The 22,162-nt window shown below is 42.3% G+C and overlaps 1 protein-coding gene across 4 annotated transcripts in view; it reads right to left on the bottom strand.

The window, feature by feature from the left end:
- Positions 1–22,162, bottom strand: part of rhobtb1 (Rho related BTB domain containing 1) — a 94,328-nt gene that overhangs the window by 21,637 nt on the left and 50,529 nt on the right. For all 4 annotated transcript variants that reach the window (XM_060842318.1, XM_060842319.1, XM_060842320.1 and 1 more), the window contains exon 4: positions 11,246–11,431. In XM_060842318.1, coding sequence (XP_060698301.1) covers positions 11,246–11,431 — 186 coding nt within the window. The remainder of the gene's footprint in view (positions 1–11,245; positions 11,432–22,162) is intronic.

Below are 22,162 nucleotides of genomic sequence, written 5' to 3'. Positions count from 1 at the left end.
TAACCATCCAATGCATCTAACCCTCGTCCTTTAAACCCAGTCTCATCAAATCACCTCCTCCATTCTTCCAGTTTTATCTCATGACCTAATCCAGCAAGGTTCTGACCCAGACACAAGAGATCAACATGACAGTGAAATCTGACACTTAATATAAGGAATGTCCAAGGTACTTCATAGATGGCTGCAGGAAAAGTGAAAATATAGGCATTATACCAGAGAGAAATTAGGAGCACGGATTGAAAAAAAAACCTTAATTACTGCTTTTGAGAAGATCTTTTAAAAATGGAGGGAGACAAAATAGTTTAGGGAAGGAATCTGAGGGGGTAAGACGAATGAGGCTGAAGGTTTTGCTGCCAATAATGGGGTAAGGAAGGAAAGTGGAAAAAGACTGGACTCAGGAAAATAAAAACTTTAGGAACAGGAAGGAACATTGGATCAGAGATGCAGGCAGTGCTAGAAGACTGCCAAAAAAACCTATGAACAAGTAACTTAATTTCTATTATACATACAACCTCTAATGTCACTCAAAATCTTTTGTCAACCCTTCATTTGTCATGCTGTTTATCCAACATCAATACTGGATGAACAAAATGTTTTTCTGATTAGAACGACTAAAGCTATTTTTTCATTAGTCCCTATCACAAACACTCTTCCCTAGCCACAGACTCCATCCTTCGTCCTTCTCATTGTCTAAAGCTGTTGTCTCCTATTTGATCCTGAGCGGAGCTCAGCCTCTGACCTTGCACCTTTTCCAACAGTTAAAGCTATCTAGCTCCAATTCCATTATTCATACTTCCATCCTGCCTTACTCCATCAGCTACTGAAACCCTCGTCTTTGTATCTGTTATGTCAAATTCAAGTATTCTAATGTTGTCCTAACTTGGACCATCTGTAAACCTGATCAGATTCAAAATTTGGCAGTCTGCCTCGTGAATTGCAACAAATTTCATTAACCCATTAACATCATTATGGCTTACATTGGTTCTCAGAGATGCATGCCCCAATTTTAAAATTTGTGGGTTTTTCCCCCCAGATCACTGCATGACCTTAACTCATCCTCATCTCTGCATAATCATTCAACCAGCATCTTTACTAATTCTTTTTGCTTCTGCACAGCCTGCACGGTGCACCACAGTGAATACAAGAAGCAAAAATCAATACTGCAAATGCTAATCACCCTCTGAATGGCTACCACACGCACAACCTCATGTCGCCTCTATCTCCACAATCTCCGGAAGTTCTGAGTGTCTACAATTCTGTTCAGCTGTGCAGCAGATTTTAATTGTTGTACTAATAGTAGTAGTAAATTCAGCTGCCTGGACTCTAAATCATTCTGCTTTTCTCGGATGTTCTTAAAATCTACCCTGATGGTTTTCAGTCAACTCTTCTACTGTGCTCAAAGTTTGTGAGAAGATTTGTAGCTCGGGTCCTCGTTGTTGTGGTTTAGTTCGCCGAGCTGGGAGTTTTTGTTGCAAACGTTTCGTCCCCTTTCTAGGTGACATCTTCAGTGCTTGGGAGCCTCCTGTGAAGCGCTTCTGTGCTGATTCCTCCGGCATTTATAGTGGTTTGAACCTGCCGCTTCCGGTTGTCAGTTGCTGTCCGCTGCAGTGGCCGGTAAATAGGGTCTAGGTCGACGTGTCTGTTGATAGAATTTGTGGATGAGTGTCATGCCTCCAGCTATCCCTAGTAGCCATACACTCAGATGACAAACAACATGAATTCGATTGGGACAACACTACTATTATAGGGCAGGCCAAACAGAGAGCAGCCATGGAATTCCTAGAGGCATGGTACTCATCCACAAATTCTATCAACAGACACATCGACCTAGACCCTATTTACCGGCCACTGCAGCGGACAGCAACTGACAACCGGAAGCGGCAGATTCAAACCACTATAAATGCCGGAGGAATCAGCACAGAAGCGCTTCATAGGAGGCTCCCAAGCACTGAAGATGTCACCTAGAAAGGGGACGAAACGTTTGCAACAAAAATCTTCTACTGTACTTTGACAACAGTCTTGTGAACTGCCTTGGAACATTTAACTATATTACAGGTCTAAAGTTAAGTTGTTATTGTCATTGCACAATGGTGAAGAAGCCTATAAATGACAATGTTAGCATTTGGTTCATGGGATGACCCTTACTGAAAAATCTTAGTTATAATGAAGATTTACCAGTTTTGCATTAAATACTAATCAGCGGTTTCTTTGCTTTCTTGCTCATGATGCTCCTTGAGGTAATGTCCAAACAGCCTACTGACATGAAAGTAAAGCACCATAGTCATCTAGTAGTTCTTAGGAGAATTAAAGGCAACCATGGCACATATGGTGTTAAGAATGCTGAGTGTTCCATTCCAAAGCTAGTTGTTTTGGAATGGACTGAAGGCATTGAGCACCTACTCAAATGCTTGCCTAGCATATGTTTTGGTGTTCTGGAGAAACTTGGATTAACTTTTGAGGTGAACGAGTCCCATTAGTAATACTGCAAATTAGTTTTCCTGCATAAAGAACTTCATTTTTGTTATCTGCAAGCTTTGAAGTATCCCCCTACACACCAAGGTGTAGCTCATTAGCATATGTCAAGAAAAGAAAGGGTCCCAATACTGATCCCAGGTAAATGCCTCTACAAACCTTCCTCCAGTCCAAATATCAGCCAATTTTGTATCCATGTTGCTACTGACCCTTTTATTCGATGACCTATAAACTTTCTTTTCCCATTGTAGTGTGGCACTGTATCAAGAACCTGCTGAAAGTCCATGTATACCACACCAACAGTTTTACTCTCATTGAAACTTCCTGTAACCTCTTCAAGAAAAACTCTAAGTTAGTTAAACATGATTTCCCTTTTAGAAATTCACGCTGACTTTTCCTGATCAAGCCACCTTTTATGTGTAACTGTTAATTCTATCCCCAATAATTGTTTCTAGAAACTTCCCTGTCACTGACTTCCTACTGCTAGTACCGTCCTATATATCAAAGCTGGGTTCCTGGAAAAATCAATATGTTTTATCAAAACAGTAGAACCAATTGGATAAGCTAGAGGGACAAAAAAAAAATGGAGCCCTCGATGTTGCGCTGACCGAAGCCTACATAACCTACACTAGCCCAATAACCTCCATATGCTTATCCACTGATACTGGCAGGGCATTCCATGAACTCAACTCGCTGAGTAAAGAATCTACCCCTAACATCTGTCCTATACCAACCTCCCCTTAATTTAAAGCTGTGTCCCCTAGTAACAGCTGACTCCATCCGCGGAAAAAGGTTCTCACTGTCAACCCTATCTAAACCCCTAATCATCTTGTACACCTCTATCAAATCTCCCCTAAACTTATTTTCTCCAATGAGAACAGCCCCAATTGCCTCAGCCTTTCCTCATACGATCTTCCTACCATGCCAGGCAACATCCTGGTAAACCTCCTCTGCACCCGTTCCAATGCCTCCACATCCTTCCTATAGTATGGCGACCAAAACTGCACACAATACTCCAGACGAGGCCGCACCAGAGTCTTATACAACTGCAACATGACCTCAGAACTCCGGAACTCAATTCCTCTACCAATAAAGTCCAGTATGCCATATGCCTTCTTCACAGCACAATTTACCTGGGTGGCAACTTTCAGAGATCTGTGTACATGGACACCAAGATCCCTCTGCTCATCCACACTACCAAGTAGCCTACCATTAGCCCAGTAATCCATCTTCTTGTTACTCCTACCAAAGTGAATGACTTCACACTTAGCTACATTAAACTCCATTTGCCACCTTTCTGCCCAGTTCTGCAACTTATCTATATCCCGCTGTAACCTGCCACATCCTTCTTCGCTGTCCACAACTCCACCGACTTTCGTATCATCCGCAAACTTGCTCACCCAGCCTTCAAGCCCCTCCTCCAGGTCATTTATAAAAATGACAAGCAGCAATGGTCCCAAAACAGATCCTTGTGGAACACCGCTAGTAACTGCACTCCAAGATGAACCTTTACCATCAACTACTACCCTCTGTCTCCTTCCAGCCAGCCAATTCCTAATCCAAACCTCTAATGCACCCTCAATGCCATACCTCCGTAATTTTTGCAGTAGCCTACTATGGGGTACCTTATCGAACGCCTTGCTAAAATCCATATACACCACATCTACTGCTTTACCCTCGTCCACTTCCTTGGTCACCTTCTCAAAGAACTCAATAAGGTTTGTGAGGCACGACCTGCCCTTCACAAAACCATGCTGACTATCCTTGATCACATTATTCCTATCCAGATGTTCATAAATCCTATCCCTTACAATTCTCTCTAAGACTTTGCCCACAACAGAAGTGAGACTTACCGGCCTATAGTTACTAGGGCTGTCCCTGCTCCCCTTCTTGAACAAGGGGACCACATTCACTATCCTCCTGTCTTCTGGCACTATTCCTGTAGACAACGACGACATAAAAATCAAGGCCAATGGCTCTGCTATCTCCTCCCTAGCTTCCCAGAGGATCCTAGGATAAATGCCATCAGGCCCAGGGGACTTATCTATTTTCACCCTTTCCAGTATTCCCCGGACCTCTTCCCTACATACCTCAAAGCCATCCATTCTAATCACTTGTGACTCAATATTCACATCAGCAACAATGTCCTGTTCCTGAGTGAAAACTGACGAAAAGTATTGATTTAGTGTCTCTCCAATCTCCTTCACCTCCACGCACAACTTCCCACTACTATCCTTGACTGGACCGATACTTACCCTAGTCCTGACATATCTATAGAAAGACTTTGGGTTTTCCCTAATCCTACCAACCAAGGACTTTACATGTCCCCTTCTCGCTGCTCTTAGCTCTCTCTTTAGATCCTTCCTGGCTACCTTATAACTCTCAATCGCCCCAATTGAACCTTCAAGCCTCATCTTTACATAGGCCGCCCTCTTCCCTTTTACAAGGGATTTCAATTCCTTATTAAACCACGGCTCCCTCACAAGACCCTTTCCTCCCTGCCTGACTAGTACATACTTATCAAGGACACCCAATAGCTGCTCCTTGAACAAGCCCCACATATCATTTGTGTCCTTCCCTTGAAGCCTATTTTTCCAATCCACACATCCTAAGTCATGCTTCACACCACATCATAATTTCCCTGCCCCCAGCTATAACTCCTGCCCTGCAGTGCACACTTATCCCTCTCCATCACTAGAGTAAAAGTCACCGAGTTGTGGTCACTGTCCCCGAAGTGTTCACCTACCTCCAAGTCTAACACCTGGCTTGGTTCATTACCTAGAACCAAATCCAGTATGGCCTCACCTCTTGTTGGCCTGTCTACATATTGTGTCAGGAAACCCTCCTGCACACACTGAACAAACACCGACCCATCTAACGAACTCGAGCTATAGCTTTCCCAGTCAATATCTGGGAAGTTAAAAGTCCCCCATAATAACCACCCTACTACTTTCACTTCTCCTGAATCATCCTTGCAATACTTTCCTCTACGTCTCTCGAACTATTAGGAGGCCTGTAGAAAACTCCTAACAGGGTGACCTCACCTTTCCTATTTCTAACCTCAGCCCAAACTACCTCAGATGGCAAGTCTTCCTCCATTGTCCTTTCCACTGCTGTAATACTATCCTTGACAAGCAATGCCACACCTCCCCCTCTTTTACCCCCACCTCTGACCCTACTAAAACATTTAAACCCTGGAACCTGCAATAGCCATTCCTGACCCTGTTCTATCCACGTCTCTGTAATGGCCACAACATCGAAGTCCCAGGTACCAACCCACGCTGCAAGTTCACCTACCTTATTTCTTATACTTCTGGCATTGAAGTATACACACTTCAAGCCACCTTCCTGTTTAAAGGCACCCTCCTTCGAGATCGATGCCTTGTTCCTAACCTCCCTACACTCAAGGTCCTGTACCCTAAAGCTACAGTCCGGGTTCCCATGCCCCTGCAGAGTTAGTTTAAACCCTCCCAGAGAGCACTAGCAAACCTCCCCCCAAGGATGCTGGTGCCCTTCAGGTTCAGGCGGAGACCATCCTGTTTATAGAGGTCCCACCTTCCCCAGAAAGAACCCCAGTTGTCCAGAAACCGGAATCCCTTCCTCCTGCACCATCCCTGTAGCCACGCATTTAACTGCTCTCTCTCCCTATTCCTCGACTTTCTATCACGTGGCACGGGTAACAAACCAGAGACAACAACTCTTTGTTCTAGCTCTGAGCTTCCAACCTAGCTCCCTGAAAGCCTGCCTAACATCCTCACCCCTCTTCCTACCTATGTTGTTGGTGCCAACGTGGACCACGACCTGGGGCTGCTCCCCCTCCCCCTTAAGGACCCAGAAAACACGATCAGAGACATCACGTACCCTTGCACCTGGGAGGCAACATACCAATCATGAGTCTCTGTCGCCCCCGCAAAACCGCCAATCTGTGCCCCTCACTATTGAGTCCCCAATAACTATCGCTCTACCTTTCTCCGCCCTTCCCTTCTGAGCAATGGGGACAGGCTCCATGCCAGAGGCCTGAACCTCATTGCTTACCCCTGGTAAGTCCCCCCCCCCCCCCCCCCCCACAAGTATCCAAAACGGTATACTTGTTATTGAGGAGAACGGCCGCAGGGGGTCTCTGCACTGGCTGCTTCCTCCCAGTCCCACTCACTTGTCACCCATCTGTCCATAACTTTCGGAGTAACTACTTCCCTAAAGCTCTGATCTATGACCACCTCTGCCTCCCGAATGATCCATAGTTCATCCAACTCCAGCTCCAGTTCCCTAACACGGTCTTGGAGGAGCTGGAGATGGGTGCACTTCCTGCAAGTGTAATCAGCAGGGATGCTAATGGCTTCCCTCACCTCAAACATGTTGCAAGAGGAACATTGCACTGCCTTCGCTGCCATCCCTCTAAAAAGGTAAACTTTACAAAGAAAAGTGGATCTAAAGAAACAAACAAGCAAAATGCAACACTTACCTGCTTACCACAACGGGTCTTATTATTAGGTTAGAGGAGGAGGGCGGGTGGGAGGCTCTACCTCTGTAGTGCCTCGGGATCCTCGCCTGCGTGCTTTTATAAGAAAAAAAACCTTCCCAGGTAAGCTAGCACGACACCAGCTTCCGGGTCTGCTAGGCGCTTAAAAAAAACTTTAAATTTTAGCCGTTAAAAAAACAATAACTGGACTATACCGCGACTTAAAAAAAACACCACCAGACAGCCGTTACCTACCCGGCGAGACAGTGAGGCCGAAGGCTTGGAGCTGCGCGCTTTTATAAGAAAAAAAACCTTCCCAGGTAAGCTAGCGCGACACCAGCTTCCGGGTCTGCTAGGCGCTTAAAAAAAACTTTAAATTTTAGCCATTAAAAAATAAACAATAATTGGACTATACCGCGACTTAAAAAAACACCACCAGACAGCCGTTACCTGCTCCGCCGAGAGAGTAAGCAATATTCTGATTAGATTAGACTAGATTACTTACAGTGTGGAAACAGGCCCTTCAGCCCAACAAGTCCACACCGACCCGCCGAAGCGTACCCACCCAGACCCATTCCCCTACGTTTACCCCTGCACCTAACATTACGGGCAATTTAGCATGGCCAATTCACCTAACCTGCGCATTTTTGGACTGTGGGAGGAAACCGGAGCACCCAGAGGAAAACCACGCAGACACGGGGAGAATGTGCAAACTCTCGCAGTCAGTCGCTTGAGGCAGGAATTGAACCCAGGTCTCTGGCGCTGTGAGGCAGCAGTGCTAACCACTGGGCACCGTGCCGCCTGTGTCAGACTCGCCAGTCTATAGTTCCCTGGCTTTTTTTTTAAAAAGCCTTTCTTAAATAGTGGCACCACATTTGCCAAACTCCAATTTCACAGTACCTCACCTGTGACCATTGATGATACAAATATCTCAGCAAGGAGTCCAGCAATCACTTCACTAGCTTCCCACAGAGTTCGAGGGCACACCTGGGGATTTATCCACCTATATGCATTTTAAGACATCCAGCACCACCTCCTTTGTAATATGGACATTTTTCAAGATATTACCATCTACTTCCCCACATTCTATATCTTTCACGTCCTTCTCCACAGTAAACACTGATGCAAAATACTCGTTTAGTATCTCCTGTAGTCCCACACATCGGCTGCCTTGCTGATCTTTGAGGGGCTATATTCTCTTCTAGTTACCCTTCTGTCCTTAATGTATTTGTAAGATACCTTTGAATTTTCCTTAACCCTATTTTCCAAAGCTATCCCATGTTCCCTTTTTACCCTCCTGTTTTCCCTCTTAAGTTTACTCCTACTGCCTTTATACTCTAAGGATTCCCTTGATCTCTGCTGTCTATACCTGACACATGCTTCCTTCTTTTTCTTGACTAAAATCACAAGTTCTCTAGTCATCCAGCAATTCCTATACCTACCAGCCTTGCCCTTTACCTTAACAGGAACATACTGTTTCTGAACTCTCGTTATCTCATTTTTGAAAGCTTCCCATTTTCCAGCCATCCCTATACCTGTGAACATCTGCCCCCAATCAACTTTTGAATGTTCTTGCCTAATACCATCAATTCCTCCCCTACATTCTTTATTCTTAATGAGATGTTCAAAGGATCTTCCATTGTAAGGATTGATTTTAAAAATGTTTAACTCCTCTGCCATTTTCTTGTTCCCTATAATTATCGCTCCAGATTCATTTTCTGTGAGGCCAATGTTCACTTTGATCTCTCCCTTTCAAAAATAAAAAGCTCTGGTTGTCAGTTAGTCCTCCTTTGCTAGATTGCGAATTTATCTTAGTTTTCATTGACTTTTGCCTCCGTATTTGCTTTTTCTTTCAACGTAATACTCTCCATAACTTCCTTGGTTAGCCATGGTTGATCTATCTCTGAATGACTGAGATAATCTTTGTCAATCATCCAATAGCTTTAACTTTTTAAGCTCATTATGAACTGTCTTTTAAAGTCATTATATCCATTAACTCCTTCCCGATTGTTCTCTTCTACTGCCAATTCACTCAAATGATGAAAGCTCTTAGTTGTTTTCTAGTTTTCAATTTTGAGGAGTCCACACCTGAAATATTAATCAATCAATCAATCAATCAAATCAGTCTTTTATTCAGATCTGTATATAGGTAGCAAATTCGTCTTTTTTAAACAAATTACACACATTGCAAAACTAGAAAGCATGCTATTCAGTTAACAAAGTGACCTAAATAGCAACAGCTTGCAAAAAAATCTCATGTCTATGGACTCTACACTTAACAGGGAAATGTCCAATTTCATACTCAACTAGGAATCTTACCTACAAGAGTGCACATTGGAAACTTAGGCATAGACGAGAACATTTTACTTCAAACAAAGCTTCATTTCTGGTATACAAACTAAATTTTCCAGTTTGTACAATCACCCAGTCTGACCTACATGTGACTCCAGACCACATCAATGAAGTTGACACTAAACTGCCCTCATAAATGGCCCTAGCAAGCCAATCAGTTCAAGGGCAATTAGGCACAGATAACAAATCCTGGCCTCATAAGTGGCACACATATCCCACGATATAGAAAACAAGTTTCACATTCACTTTTAGGCAAGGCATGAGAAGCTTAAAGGAAACTCTGGAGGTGTTGAAATCATTGGCAACAAGACTAAGCCCTAAAAATGTTTGGATCTTCCAATATTGAGAGGAGTCATATGAGAAAGAAACCTAGGGAGCAATGAAATATTAAATAGAATAGAATAAGGAAACTATGGAGTGCCAATATAGTTAAACCTCAATGCAGAGCAAAGGGACCTCAGCACCAACAGGTGGAAAACAAGCACAGGATTGAAGTCAGAAATATTTCATGCAAAAATGATCAATTGCTGGAATGATAATTACTCATGGAGGTAGTGGAGACAAAATCTGCAATCATTAGATCAGCAGTTGAGCACTTTTGATCAGAAAAGGATGAGTTAGAAGGCCCTCCATAGTTTATATTTCCCTTTGTGTGACAGCCTGAAAAGTAAACATTGGAAGAAGTAGTATCAATAAACCTATGAAGATGCTGGAAAGTTTTAAGATGTATGTATTTGAATGGAGATGCTGGCTTAAGAAAATATCATATGGGACGAGATCTTCCAGTATTGTATATTCTTGAACCACAATGGACTTGTTTGAAGACATGGTGCAAAATTATCCAAGCACCACTCCTGTGACATATGAGGCTCATAACTCCCCTACAAAATGAGTCTTGCAAGGTTGAACAGAAAGTAAACCACAGAGACTTTATCTGTGGCTTGTGACAGACAAAGTCCATTCATCTGGCACAGTCCTATGGAGGAAGCCGCTTCAGAGCGAGTCTTTTTCCAAGGATTGTACTGCATAATTGTACTTGAAGCTTCTCTTAGCTACACCAATATTTTTATGTTGGACAGAGAGCAGCATCACAAAGGATTGGTGCTTCTTCAGCTCAAAGATTAAGTCATGGATGATTCATATGCAGAAGCGTAAAAAATTGCATTTTTATAGTTGAGGTGTAAACACAAAAGAAAAGTGAAAGGAAGAACATTCAAAAATTAGTTAAATAATTAACAGACATTTGCTAACTGCACTACAATATTAAGGTTCAGATATTATGCAAATTATACTGGTAATTGGCAACATGAAGTAATAGAGGCAGAAATGATCATTTATAAAATGAAAAATTACCACAACCAGGAACAGTAGGCAAACAGCTCCTTATTCTAAAGGATTCAATTGCGAGGCACCTTCAATTCTGCACAGGCTACTTTTTTCTTAAGTCAAGTCTTTCAAAATGAGTCTTGTTATTAAACTTAAATGTTTTTTGGCTTGGAGATTTGTTATCAGTTGATTTGCTTCCTATAATCTTCAGTTTGTCCACCAGTTTTCTTTGCAATGCACCTACCTTTTTATTTGTTTCATTAGCTGACTGCTGGGGATTTAGTAGCTAGAATATATCTTGGCAGTTAACAAATCAGCATTTAGATTGAAACACTGCCAAACTGGCTTCCTGTGCATTTCTGTATTCAGCGCCAATCTCTGTTCTTTACCAACTTACATACCATCTGCATGGTCCAGTGGCTCATTACGTCTGTTGCTATATACTGAATCTGCATCTTAATTTTCTGCCATTAGAAAGGCAACTCACTTGGTGTGCAATAACCTGAGTCAAATCTTTACATAAGTATTAGAATTATGCTATGTGCATTTTTACTGAAATACATGTGCCTGTTATCAACAGCATTTTTACTGAAATACATGTGCCTGTATATTTACAGCTCAAGTATCATACAGTACCTTGCTAAGGGGCGGCGTGCACGATTTACAGCCTCAAGATCAGCATAACGCAAGTCCAACTGACAGCCAACTAAGACAACAGGTGTTCGTGGACAAAAATGCTTGATTTCAGGAAACCACATTGTTCTCACATGGTTAAGTGAATTGGGGTTAGCAATTGAGAAGCACAGGACCACCACATCAGACCTGAAAACAAAACAAAAAGATTGTAACTGGTTAATTTGAATGTTGATATGCAGTTTTTCAACTTATTAAGTCTATTTACATGTTGCTTTCAGCAGTGGGTAACATCTCCTTCCACGCAAAACTGATGACATACTGCAAATGAGCAGAGAATGATACTGAAACAAATCTAGTCATGCACTCCCTCCTGGTAGTACCAGAGCTAACTTTGCTACATTACCTCATGTGGTATGTCCACAATGCTTGTATGAGTTAGTTTCCTGGAGGCAGTATTTACTTTGGATCTCATTCTCTGTACAAAATGTTAATAAAAACAAATGTTTGAATTGTATTTTGGGTTTGAAAATGAACACTTACATGTCGCATTATTTTTAGATTGAATAAAATATTTTTCCATGTTAATGTTACTTTAATTGATCATCCAGATGCCATAACTGCCTCAGGCTTCTATTATTTTGGTGAATAAATTTTAGATTAGATTAGATTACTTACAGTGTGGAAACACGCCCTTCGGCCCAACAAGTCCACACCGATCCTCGGAAGAGCAACCCACCAAAACCCATTCCTCCACATTACTCCTTCTCCTAACACTACGGGCAATTTAGCATGGCCAATTCACTTAACATGCACATTTTTGGACTGTGGGAGGAAACCGGAGCTCATGGAGGAAACCAACGCAGACATGGGGAGAAATGTGCAAACTCTACACAGACAGTCGCCTGAGACGGGAACTGAACCCAGATATCTGGTGTTGTGAGGCAGCAGTGCTAACCACTGTGCCACCCATTACTTTAATTAATTACTTTTCTGCAAAATAATAGGCATAACAATAACAATCACACTTTTAAGTCAAACTTATTAAAATATTACATAAATTGTCAAAATAAATATAATCATGACAAAGCTACAATACAAGCTTTCATTTTGAAATGATCAGTCTCATTTTTGATGGTCTAAGTAAAAAAAAAGTAAAGACCCCAGAACAGATCTCTGCAAAGCACTAGTCACCGAGCTCCAGGCTGAATACTTTCCATCTACTACCACCCTCTGTCTTCTAAGGGCCGGTCAATTCTGTATTCAAAAACCAAATTTCCCCGTATCCCACGTCTCTTTACTTTCTGAATGAGCCGACCATGGGCAACTTCATCAAATACCTTGATAAAAATCATGTAAACTACATCCACTGCTCTAGCTTCAATGTATTTTGTCACATCCTCAAAGAATTCAACAAGGCTTGTGAGGCATGACTTGCCTCTCACAAAGCCATGCTGACTATTTTTAATTAAGCTACGCTTTTCCAAATAATCATAAGTCATGTCTCTCAAAATTCTCTCCTATATTATGTCCAATATAGGACTGATTGATCTGTGATTCCCAGGGTTGTCCCTATTCCCTTTCTTGAACAAGGGAATAACATTTGCCATCCTCCAATCATCTGGTACTACTCCAATGGACAGCGAGGACGCAAAGATCATTGCCAAAGGAGCAGCAATTTCTTCCCTCATGTCCCATAATAACCTTGGGTATATGCCGTCCAGCCCAGGGAATTTATCTACCCTCATGTATTTCAAAATTACCAGCACATCCTCCTTCTTAACATCAACCTATTCAAGTGTTTCAGCCTGTTTCACACTGTCCTCACAAACGAGAAGGTCTCTTTCGAAAGTGAATATTGATGCAAAGTATTAATTAAGGACCTCTCATACCTCCTCCAATTCCAGGCACCAGTTTCCTCCACTATTCCTGATCCACCCTCCCCACACTCTGGCCATACGCTTACTCCTCACATAAGTGTAGAATGCCTTGGTGTTTGCCTTAATTCTATCTGCCATGGCTTTGTCATGCAACCTTCTAGCTCCAAATCCATTCTTCAGTTCCTTCCTGGCCACCTTGTAAACCTCTAGACCCCTGTCTCATTCTTGCTTCCTCAACCTTATGCAAGCTTCCTTCTTCCTCTTGACTAGATGTTCCACATCCCTTGTCACCCAAAATTCCTTCATCCTACCATCCTTTCCTTGCCTCAGTGGGACAAACCTATCCACCCCTCGCAGCAAGTGCTCCCTAAACAACCTCCATATTCCTGTCATGCATTTTCCTGAGAATATCTGTTCCCAATTTTGGCACCCAGCTCCTGCCTAAAAGCTTTGTAATTCTCCTTTCCCCAATTAAATACTTTCCTCTACCATCTGCTCCCATCTCTCCCTGTGTGTATAGTAAAGGTCAGGGAGTTGTGATCACTATCCCACAGAGATCTGACACCTGAACAGGTTGGTTGCCAAGCACCAATCCAATATGGCCTCCTCTCTAGTAGGCCTATCTACATATTGAGTCAGGAATCCTTCCTGGACACACCTGATAAAGTTTGTTCCATCCAAACTATATGCATTAAGGAGGTCCCAATCAATATCAGGGAAGTTGAAATCACACATGACAGCAACTGTTACTTCTGCACCTTTCCAAAATCTGCCTCCCAATCTGCTCCTCCGTCTCTCTGTAGCTATTGGGGTGGGGTGGGGGTGTATAGACAACAACTAATAAAATGACTGCTCCTTTCCTGTTTCTGACTCAGTTGCCGAACCCTCTTCGACAACTTCTCTTTCTGCAGCTAAGATACCATCCCTGATTAGCAATGCCACTCCCCCACCTCTTTTATCTCCCTCCCTATTCCATTTGAAATATCTAAACCCCAGAACATCCAACAACCATTCTTGCCCCTGTGATATCCAAGTCTCCATAATGGCCACAACATTGTAGCTCCAAGTACTGATCCAGGCTATAAGTTCAACACCCTTATTCCTGACACTTCTTGCTTTAAATTGACCCATCACACCGATTGCAACTTTACCCCATCAACGGTCTATCCTTCCTCACAGACTCTCTGCACGCTGCATTTGCCTGCTCACCAGCAATCCCATCCTCTGACCCAAAGCTCTTATTCCCATCCCCCTGCCAAACTAGTTTCAACCTCCCAAAGAGTCTAGCAAACCCAGGGTATTATTACTCCTCAGTTCAGCTGCAATCCATCCTCCTTGTACAGGTCTCACCTTCCCCAGAAAGTATCCCAATGATCCATATAACTGAAACCCCTCCCCCTTCTACACCAGATCTGCAGCCACAAGATCAGCTACACTCACTCTCTGTTCTTAACCTCACTAGCACGCGGCACCAGTAAGATTACTACCCGGCTCATCCTGCCTTTTAGCTTCCAAGCTAACTCCCTATATTCACTTTTCATGTCCTCATCCCTTTTCCTAGCTATATAATTGATACCAAGGTGTACCATAACTTCCAGCTGCTCACCCCCCGCCTTCAGAGGGCAGTTAAGAGTCAATCACATTGCTGTGGCTTAAAGGACGATATGAATTTGATGGGTTTTTCTACAATCAACAACAGTTTCATGGTCATCACTTGGCTCTTACTTACACTTTTATTAAATTCAAATTCCACCATTTGCTATGCTGGGATTTGAATTCATATCTCCAGAACATTAGCAGTAATATCACTAACCCATCGCCTCCTCACTCACACTCCACTATTTAATACAATCATAGCTGAACTTGGGCTTCAACTCCACCTTCCTGCCTATTCTCAGATTTCTGTGAGACCAAAAACTTGTCAATCTCAGCCTTAGGCAGGCTCAACAATGAAGCGCACACATCCTTCTGGGAGGTAGAAAATTCCACTGTTTCACACTCATTTGAGTGAAGTAATTTCTTCTCATCTCAGTCCTAAATGATTGGCCTCTTCCAGTTAATTCAGCTTCATCACAGGTAAACCCACTCATCCCAGGAACAACTTTAATGAGTTTGTAAATTTATATAAATTTGTAACTTGAGACCAAATCTATACACAGATTTCCAGATGTGGTCTCACCAAAACACTCGACAATTTCAGCTAGATCTCTTTATTCCTGAACTGCAATTCCTTTGCAATAAAGGCTAACATGCCACTTACCTTCCTAATTGCTTGCACCACTTGCATTCTGAACCCCTCCATTACTTAAAGTTGTTTGAACATAACCCAAAAAAGATACAGCATTTTTAAAAATCTGCTTTTCTATTCTTGCAAACAAAGTAATTAACATCATACTTCACTACATTATACTTCATCTTCTGCCTTATTCTCTATTCAGTAATTTGTCAATATCATACTCCTCAGACTGTGAAGGCTTTGGACAGTCAAGAGATAGGTTAACTACCACTAGTCCTTCCAGCAAAATATTTCTAGGTATTTTTAAGGAACCTGTTCAAAGATGCTATGGTGCACCTCTGGAGCAGATGGGACTTGAAACCAGGCTCTGACAGAGTGTAAAGTTGGTCCAATTAGGTCCCTGAGCAATGGCAACCACAGGATGTTAGTGGTGAAAATCAGTGGTTGCAACATCAAGCAAGATAGTCAGATTCTATTGTTAGGGCTGGTCACTGATGTTACTTGCCATTTATCAAGTCAAGCCTGATGTGGTCCAGGCCCTGTTGCATGCAGGTACAGCTCCTTTCAGTGTCCAGGAATTGTGAATGGGAATGATGAATATTGCGCAACCAGCAATGAACATCTCTGCTTCTGATTGATGGTGGAGGGTAGGTCATTGATGAAGTAGCTGAAGACGGTTGAGCCAAGCTCACTATTTCTGCTGTGATGCCCTGGAGTGGAGATGATTTGGCCTCCAAATCCGTTCTGGAAGGAGGAGGAGAACTTGCTTCACAACCTCCCAGGTGCATATGAGGCTGTCTTCAACCAATTACAAACCTCCCAAAAATCTTTCTACTGCTGTTTCAAAACATGCCAGAAAATTCTCTGATTGATTTTATTTTAGCTGTTTCTTCAATGAACAACTTAGCATGTTCAGAGAATGACAAAGGATAACACACAGTGCTCTAGCAGAGCGATGTTCCTTTCATTCTAAGACAGCAGCATCCGAAGTACCAGGGTAAAGTAAAGATGTGAGTGTCATGGAGCTACACAGATTGGATACGGACACTTCAGTCCAACTCGTCCATGCCCATATCCCTCTAAACCCTTCCTATTCATATACCCATCCAGATGCCTTTTAAATGTTGTAATTGTACCAGCTTCCAACACCTCCTCTGGCAGCTCATTCCATATACGCAACACCCTCTGCGTGAAAAAGTTGTACCTTAGGTCCTTTTTAAATCTTGCTCCTTACACCTTAAATCTATGCCCTCTGGTTTTGGACTCCCCCTATCCTGGGAAAAAGACCTTGGATATTCACCCTATCAATGCCCCTCATGATTTTATAAACTTCTATAATGTCATCCCTCTAATGCTCTAGGGAAAATAGCCCTAGCCTATTTAGCTTCTCCAGCCCTGGCAACATCTTTTTAAATCATTTCTAAACCCTTTCAACTTTTAAAACATCCTTCTTATAGCTGAGAGTCCAGAATTGCACACAATATTCCAAAAATGGCCTAACCAACATCTTGTACAGCTGCAACATGACCTCCCAACTTCTATACTCAAAGCACTGACCAATAAAGGCAAGCAACCAAAAGCCTTCTTCACTACCCTGTCTACTTGCGACTTCACTTTCAAGAAAATATGAACATGCACTCCAAGGTCTCTTTGCTCAGCAACACTCCCCAGGACCTTACCATTAAGCATATAATATGCCTTTCTAAAATGCAGCACTTCACAATTAAATAAATTAAACTCCACCTGCCACTCCTCAGTTCACCAGCCCATCTGATCAAGGTCCCATTGTACTCTGAGGTAACCTTTCTGGCTGTCCATTACACCATCAATTTTGGTGTCATCTGCAAACTTATTATCCACTTCTCCTTTGTTCATTTGAAATCATTTTATGTAAATGACAAAAAAGCAATGGACCCAGCACTGACCCTTGTAGCAGACCATTCGTCACAGGTTTCCAGTCTGAAAAGCAAGCTCCAGCACCATCACAACCTCCTGTCTCATACCTTCAAGCCAGTTCTGTATCCAAATTGCTAGTTCTCCCTGTATTTCAAGCGATTTAATCTTGCTAAGTAGTCGATCATGCAGAACCATGTCAAATGCCTTGCTGAAGTCCACATAGGTCATGTCCGCCACTCTGCCTTCATCAACTTTCTTCATTGCTTCTTCAGAAAAGAAAACTCAATCTAGTGAGACATGATTTTCCACGCACAGAACCATGCTGACTATCTCCAATCAGTCTCTACCTTTCCAAATACATTAAATCCTGCCCCTCAGGATTCCTCCCTAACAACTTGCCCACCACTGATGTCAAGCTCACCGGTCTATAGTTCCCTGGATTTTTCTTAACACTTTTCTGAAATAGTGGCTCCATGTTTGCAACCTCCAGTCTTCCAGCATCGCCCCTGTGGTTAGCAATAGTGCAAATATCTCAGTAAGGGGTTCAGCAATCACTTCCCAACTTCCCACAAAGTTCTAGGTTACACTTGATCAGATCCAGATATTTTTTCACCTTTATGCATTAAGACATCTAGTACACCTCCTCTTTAATATGGTTATTTTTCAAGATGTTGCGATTTATTTCCCCATGTACTATATCTCCATATCCATCTCCACATAAAATATAAATGCAAAATACTCATTTAGTATCTCCTCCATCTCCTGCACTTCTTCACATAGGGCCACTTAAAGATCAGGAGCCTATTTTCTCCTAGTTACTCTTTTGTCCTAGTGTATTTGTAGAATCCCTTTGGATTCTCCTTAACCCTATTTGCCAAAGTTATCTCATGTTCCCATTTTGCCTTTCGGATTTCCCTCAAGTATATCTCTACTGTTTTTATGCTCTTCTAGTGATTCACTCGATTCCTGCTGTCTATAGCTGACATATGCTTTCTTCTTCCTCTTGACCAAAAGCTCAATTTCTCTCGTCATCCAGCATTTCTTACACCTACCAGCAATACCCTTCACCCTAACCAGAACATAATGTTTCTGGACTCTCGTTATCTCATATTTGAAGGTGTCCCACTTACCAGCTGGCCCTTTAGCTGCAAATATCTACCCACAATCAATTTTTGAAATTCCTTGCCTAAAACCATCAAAATTGGCCTTCCTCCAGTTTAGAGCTTTAGCTTTTAGATTTGGTCCATCTTGTTCCATCATTCTTGTGAATCTAATAGAATTATGATCACTGGCCCCAAAGTACTCACCCACTGACACCTCAGTCACCTGTCCTGCCTCATTTTCCAAGAGTAGGTCAAGTTTTGCTCCTTCTCTCGAAGGTACGTTCATATTCTGAATCAAAAATTTTCTTGCACACCTAAGTTTCTCTCCACCCAAGCCCTTAACACTATGGCACTGCCAGTCTACAGTACAATCCCAATCAGGTGACCATCCCTTTATTATTTCTCAGATCCACCCAAAGAACTTGCCTGGATATACTCCCAGGAATATCCTCCCTAAGTACAGATGTAATGTTATCCCTTATCAAAAAGGCCACTCTCCCTCTTCTCGATCCTTCCTATAGCACTTGTATCCTGGAACATTATAGACAGGACTGACAGCTTAATACCTAAGCCACTGTAATCGCTATGATACCCCAGTCCCATGTTCTTAACCATGAGATGAGACCTCTCACATTGAACTAAATGCAGTTTAATTTATCAGTTATACGTTCTCTGCTTTGTTCTTGGTTGCCCTGTTTCACTTGCTCCTTTTCTCAACTGCATCAGCCTCAATATGATCTCTTTTCTCATCATTTCCCTGCACCCCCTCAGTTTAAATGTTCCTAAGCAGCTCTAGCAAAGTTTCCCTGCCAGTATATTAGCTCCCTCTTCCAATTCAGGTGCAATCTGTCCTTCGTATACAGGTCACTTCTAATCCAAAAGAGATTCCAATGATCCAAAAATGTGAATCCTTCTCCCTTCCACCAGCTTCTCAGCCACACATTCATCTGCTCTATCCTCCTATTTCTACTCTCAATTCGTGGCACCAGAAATAATCACAATATTAATACCCTCAAGGACCTATTTCCATTCCTGCCTAATTTCCTATATTCTCCTCAGAACCTAGTCCTATGTCATTAGTTCCAATATGTACAACGACTTCCTGCTGGTCCCTCTCCCATTTGAGAATATTCTGCATCCTCTCAGAGACATCCTTGATTCTGGCACCAGCGGGGCAACACACCATTCTGATGTCTTCTTGTTAGTCGCAGAAACGTCTGCCTGTGCCTTTGACTAGAGACTCTCCTATCACAATTGATTGCTTGAAACCTGAAACACCCCTCGTTACATAAGAGATGGTCTTGGTACCAGAAACTTAGCTGTTGGTGCTATATTCCCCAGAGATTCCATCACCACCTACATTTTCCTTGTTTGAGATTAGCTTAGCCATAGGTGGCTCTTGCACTACCTGCATACCCCTTCTATCTTTCCTGGAGGTAACCCATTGACCTGACTGTATCCACAACTCTTCTGCCTTCCTGAAATTGCCATCTAATACATCCCGGCTTCTATAAATTCCTCATTGCCACCAACTGCTGCTCCAAACAATCCATGCAATCTGATAGGATTCACAACCAACACACTTGCTATATCATATTCATCAGGAACTCAAATTCTTGAAAGGTGATAAGGACAATCTGCTGAACACATAGCTGATAACTCAGATGTGCAACTTTTCAATATTTTTGCATGCTGGCCATCTATGGACTTGTGATCGAGCAAACTGTTGGGGGTGCTGGGATGAGATTTCCACTACCTCAATCGATCTGGAGGAGCCTTGCAGTGATTACCAGACAGAATTTGTCAACATTTCTGTTGGTCTGCTGCAATCTGTCTAATCTCACCATCACAATGAGATAAGATTGCTATCTATTATGCAGTAAGCAGGTGAAGTGCAGCAATGGAGATGATGCTAAAGGATAATGAAGGGAGGTAGCAACATGGACAGCCCTTTACAGACCAGATCTTACAAGTCCAAAAGAGTCATAGTTTCTCGTACTGAATTAATTCTCCATTCAATAACAGTCCCTTACTTCACCTTTCCATTAGCACTGGCCATCACAGTGCTTGCTTAATCACAATGCAAAGGTGAGTCACCAAATAACCATTCCAAGTCAAATTTACAAATGCAATCTCACCCGAATCAATGTTGCGCATCCTCTTGGTGCCTAATGCTCCCCAGTGTGGCTGGTGGAGACCTGCTGATTTACGATGGAGGCAACTACAGATATCTTCGAAGAAATATCTTGGGTAGCTCTGGGCCAATAAAGACAGATTATGATTTACCCATCTTGTCATGGGTGGCAGAAGTCTGGGCTAGTTGACAGACAACCACAAAGTCAAAGACAGAATAGCAGAAGTGGGAGAAGAAATGAAGATTTTCTGAGGGATAAAAAACAGGTTGTGCTCCACTAAGTCACAGCCACCCTCCAGCTTGGTGACTCAGCACTCCTGGTCATTGCAGGACAAATTGTTGGATAACAACGAAAGACCTATAAACCCTCAGCCACATCCACGAATGTAGTAGTTTGAAGTTGCAAACTGCCAGAGTTTGAGATTGACAGGAGATTTGACAGAAGTGTTCAAAGCCTTGTGGGTCTGATCATGGGTCGAAGGAAACCAATTTATCTTAGGCTTCAATGAATTTATTTAAAACATTTATTCAGAAAGATTTGACATGTTGAACTAATGTTTTTGTCAGAACTTATTTTCAGAATCTACTGAAAAAGTAGAAGGAGGGAAATATATAAGTAAATATTAAGTCTGTATACTGCAGATAAGCTACAACTGTCATCAAATGAGCCATAGAGTAGAAAATGTAAATTTAAGTCCTCTTTACTCCACTGGTGTCTTCTCTAGTTAGAAGCCAACCATATTTTTAAAAGAAATTGCAGGTTGCAGAACATTTCTGGCCTTTAACCAGAAGCCTCCAGCTGAATGCAACAGGGAGAGGTGAATACTGTGTGCTGATGCACTTAGCATTTTGCATCTGGCCACTTGCTTCCAAGTATGGAATATTCCATTAACACCAGGGAATATCCTAACCAAATTGGTGAAGTCACATACAGGCATTTCCATTACGTTGAATCCAGAGAGATTCAATTATATATAAAAAGAAATTTAAAGTTAGAAGGCAGTAATTGCATTGAGACTCCTCTGAAATTGTGCAATAGCAAGAGTAAACCTTCAGAGACTTAGACTTGTCACTCAAATATATGAAGATGATAGGATTGCTTTCAACTCTTGTGACTTTTATTGCTGTAGAGTGTTGAAAAAGTCATTCCTAAGTAGGAATGATTGCTGATTATGTTGGTGGCAGTGGTGATGGTGGTTCATAGAGAGGTAATTTAGTACACTGCGTTCATGATTCTATTTTGAAATGTAAGGATGCTTTTACATTTATTTTCCAAGTTACTTCCACTACTTTGGAGGTTTGTTATGTCCTCAATTGCAAACACAGTCATCAGCTTGGTAAAAGTCTTACTGACACCTTGGACACCTAAGAGGGACTGAGATGATCAGCAGACCCTCATCAGTAGCGGGATCAGAAATAGCCTACATGTTAGAGACATGCCACTCTAGACGAGAAGAAGGAGCAGTAGAGAGATGCAGTGCATAAGGATCAATTCCCACGACACAGTTTACAGGAAAAGGGTCATATTCACGGGCAATTTAAAGCACCATGGGGTGATGGTGGTGTAGTTGCAACGTCAGTGGACTAGTAATTTAAAGGTCCAGGCTAATGTGCTGGATTTCAAATCCCACCGATTCTGCTTCACCCACATTTCCTTGGTAGCAATGAGCT

This window comes from Hemiscyllium ocellatum, chromosome 22 (genome assembly GCF_020745735.1).
Source record: "Hemiscyllium ocellatum isolate sHemOce1 chromosome 22, sHemOce1.pat.X.cur, whole genome shotgun sequence".
In the NCBI taxonomy this organism is placed as follows: Eukaryota; Metazoa; Chordata; class Chondrichthyes; order Orectolobiformes; family Hemiscylliidae; genus Hemiscyllium; species Hemiscyllium ocellatum.
The sequence above is the reverse complement of the archived record's forward strand: the minus strand, read 5'-3'. Positions and strand labels throughout refer to the sequence as shown.